Here is a 2,405-nt window from a genome sequence, read left to right as displayed (position 1 = left end):
AATTTTAGATGAGATACATAGTATCCTTGTTCATTATATAGAAATGTTAGCAACTAGTAAATGGTTGCTGTTAATGCAGAAGAAAATTTCATAATTTCAGATGACATAAAGAATAATAAAAATAATACACATTAAAGAACTTATATGCAATATTGATAATTATTTATAATGTATATATTTCAGAAATAAACAACACGTTGATTTCTTCTGAATTGTTATTACATAGACAAACATTTTATTTTTGAAGTATAAAGTTGCCTTAATTAAAAAAGTTCTCAACTTTTGATTTTGTTATATTCACTTATGACTTATCGTGCTTTAGTAATTGTTAAACATTAACATTATAATGTCAAAATCAATGTCTTCAATATGATATTTTAAGTTTCTGTAGTTTTATTTTACCTACACACCCGCCTGTTACTGCAAGAAATGATTTATCACGTGAGACACAAATTGTTCTTGGCAATTCCATATCTATCTTGTACGATGATAAGATCTGTCCAGTTTGTGATATCTGTACAATGGAGTTTGTTCCTTTACTACAAACTAGGATAGTATCAGAGGAACCAACTGCTACACCACACGGCTCCTTTATCTGATCATCCTTCACCACGACTCTCGTGTTTGTCTTGACGTCATATATGTAGACAGTATGCTCGTATCTATCTGTAAGCACTACTTTATCACTGCTCCTGATGTAAGTACAAGCGCTTGTCCCTAAAGGATATGACTTATTCGGAAAGCTAATATTGAAATCTTTCTCTTCTCCTGTAGATGATATAATACGAAAAGGTGTTGAATGATCAATTGTCCCGCCGACAAAATGTTTATCATCTTTTTGACATATTGAGCCATATTCTGTTTTCACTTTAATTGTTCTATCTAATTTTATGTCATTAGATTTGTTAACATTGAAAATGTCTAACTTAAATTTATTTGCACTTGTGACCGCTACTTCCTCATCACATACAGCAACAACGGATTGTGGCATGTAAGATAACTGATATGATCCTACTTTCTCAAGCTTCTCATTGTAAACTAATAATTTCTTGTTTTTATTATCAACAGCAACAAGTCTACCATCAGGTAAAAAATCAATCCCTGAATACAATGGCTCTTTTACATCATCCTCTTTCTGCTTCAAATCAATGGACTTTACTGGTGTAAGTATCATTGCTTTGTTAACAGGAACTATAGTACTGGCTACCTCTGATAGACAGAATTTTAGAGTCAGTTGTCCTGGTATATAATCAGTGACTGACAGAGGAGGAAGTTTTAATGTTTCATCAAAATCAAAGCTTACAGTCACGGTCTTTAAATCATGACATTCTGCATCGACATTTGTGTGAAGAACATTGACGTCATTCTTCATCTTCTGCTCTACTATGAACTGTTGTACCAGAGATCCTTTCTGATACACGCCGTCAATAGTTTTAAGACATGCTTTAATATCAGCTAGATATTTTTCGTTCTGAGACTGCTTTATTGACAGCTTTTCTAATGTCTCTTTCCGAAACGATTGAACGTCTTTAACAACGGAAACTTCCAACTCGTCAAACATTTTCATAACATCATCCCGCATTCGCCGTATTTTGACTGGTATTTCTTTAGCATCTTCATCTAGTTTCTCTTTTGATGAGACAATGCTGTCTACGATTTTGTAAGCCTTCTGTCTCACTTCCTCCATTTTAACCTTTAAAGTTGACTTTGTATTTGTTGACCTTCCAGTGACCTTCAGAATTTCCACAACGCTGTGACATTTACGATGATAAAGAAAAGCACATGTGCTGCAGCAGAGCTGATTCTCATCTTCGCAGAAGAATTCTAGAACTTTCTGATGTTGATCACATTGGTCTAATCCTTTCATATCAAACGAGCCTTGTTTCGTTTTCGCCTCATTCGCGTTCACTAACTTGTGACTTTTTAAGAAGGCGTGAGTGTAGTGTACTTTGGAACAATCCAAACACTGAAATTCATTACAAGTTGGGCAAAACTTTTCCGCCTTTGTTTGTTTGTCGTAATTAAAACATGGCTGGCACATAATTGCCTTAACTCGCCCAGACACTTCACTATTTTCCGCATTGTTTTCAGCCATTTTGAAATAACGTTTATCCTATCAAATGCAAAGTCTATATACCTTTGTGTTATATTTGTACTTTGTACCCGATTACTGTCGCTACATGTATTCGGAATGCGGAAGTTAATAAAACAATTTTATTCATACGGATCCCCTTTGCGTTTATGCTGTTTTAATCGGTGGCGGAGCTAGTAGTGGTTATAATGAATGGAGTTTTTAAGATTTTAGTCGATTCAACCGCTCATTTTCGCTGCATTTTTATACTCCGCTATATTTTGGTTTCATGTCTTAATTGTTTGGTCATTCAAATTAAAATTGAATGCCCAAT

General features: G+C 34.2%; 1 protein-coding gene across 1 annotated transcript; it reads right to left on the bottom strand.

The window, feature by feature from the left end:
• Positions 1-364: 364 nt before the first annotated feature.
• Positions 365-2,095, bottom strand: LOC132723610 (uncharacterized). Its single transcript, XM_060708367.1, has one exon. It carries the CDS (start codon positions 2,093-2,095, stop codon positions 365-367), a length of 1,731 nt encoding a protein of 576 aa, XP_060564350.1.
• Positions 2,096-2,405: the final 310 nt, after the last annotated feature.

The sequence above is a fragment of the Ruditapes philippinarum genome, unplaced genomic scaffold (assembly GCF_026571515.1).
Source record: "Ruditapes philippinarum isolate M1 unplaced genomic scaffold, ASM2657151v2 ctg21609_1_1_1_1, whole genome shotgun sequence".
In the NCBI taxonomy this organism is placed as follows: Eukaryota; Metazoa; Mollusca; class Bivalvia; order Venerida; family Veneridae; genus Ruditapes; species Ruditapes philippinarum.
The sequence above is the reverse complement of the archived record's forward strand: the minus strand, read 5'-3'. Positions and strand labels throughout refer to the sequence as shown.

Coding starts and splice junctions, on each gene's coding strand:
- LOC132723610 (XM_060708367.1), bottom strand. CDS start 2,095: ATGGCTGAAAACAATGCGGAAAATAGTGAAGTGTCTGGGCGAGTTAAG.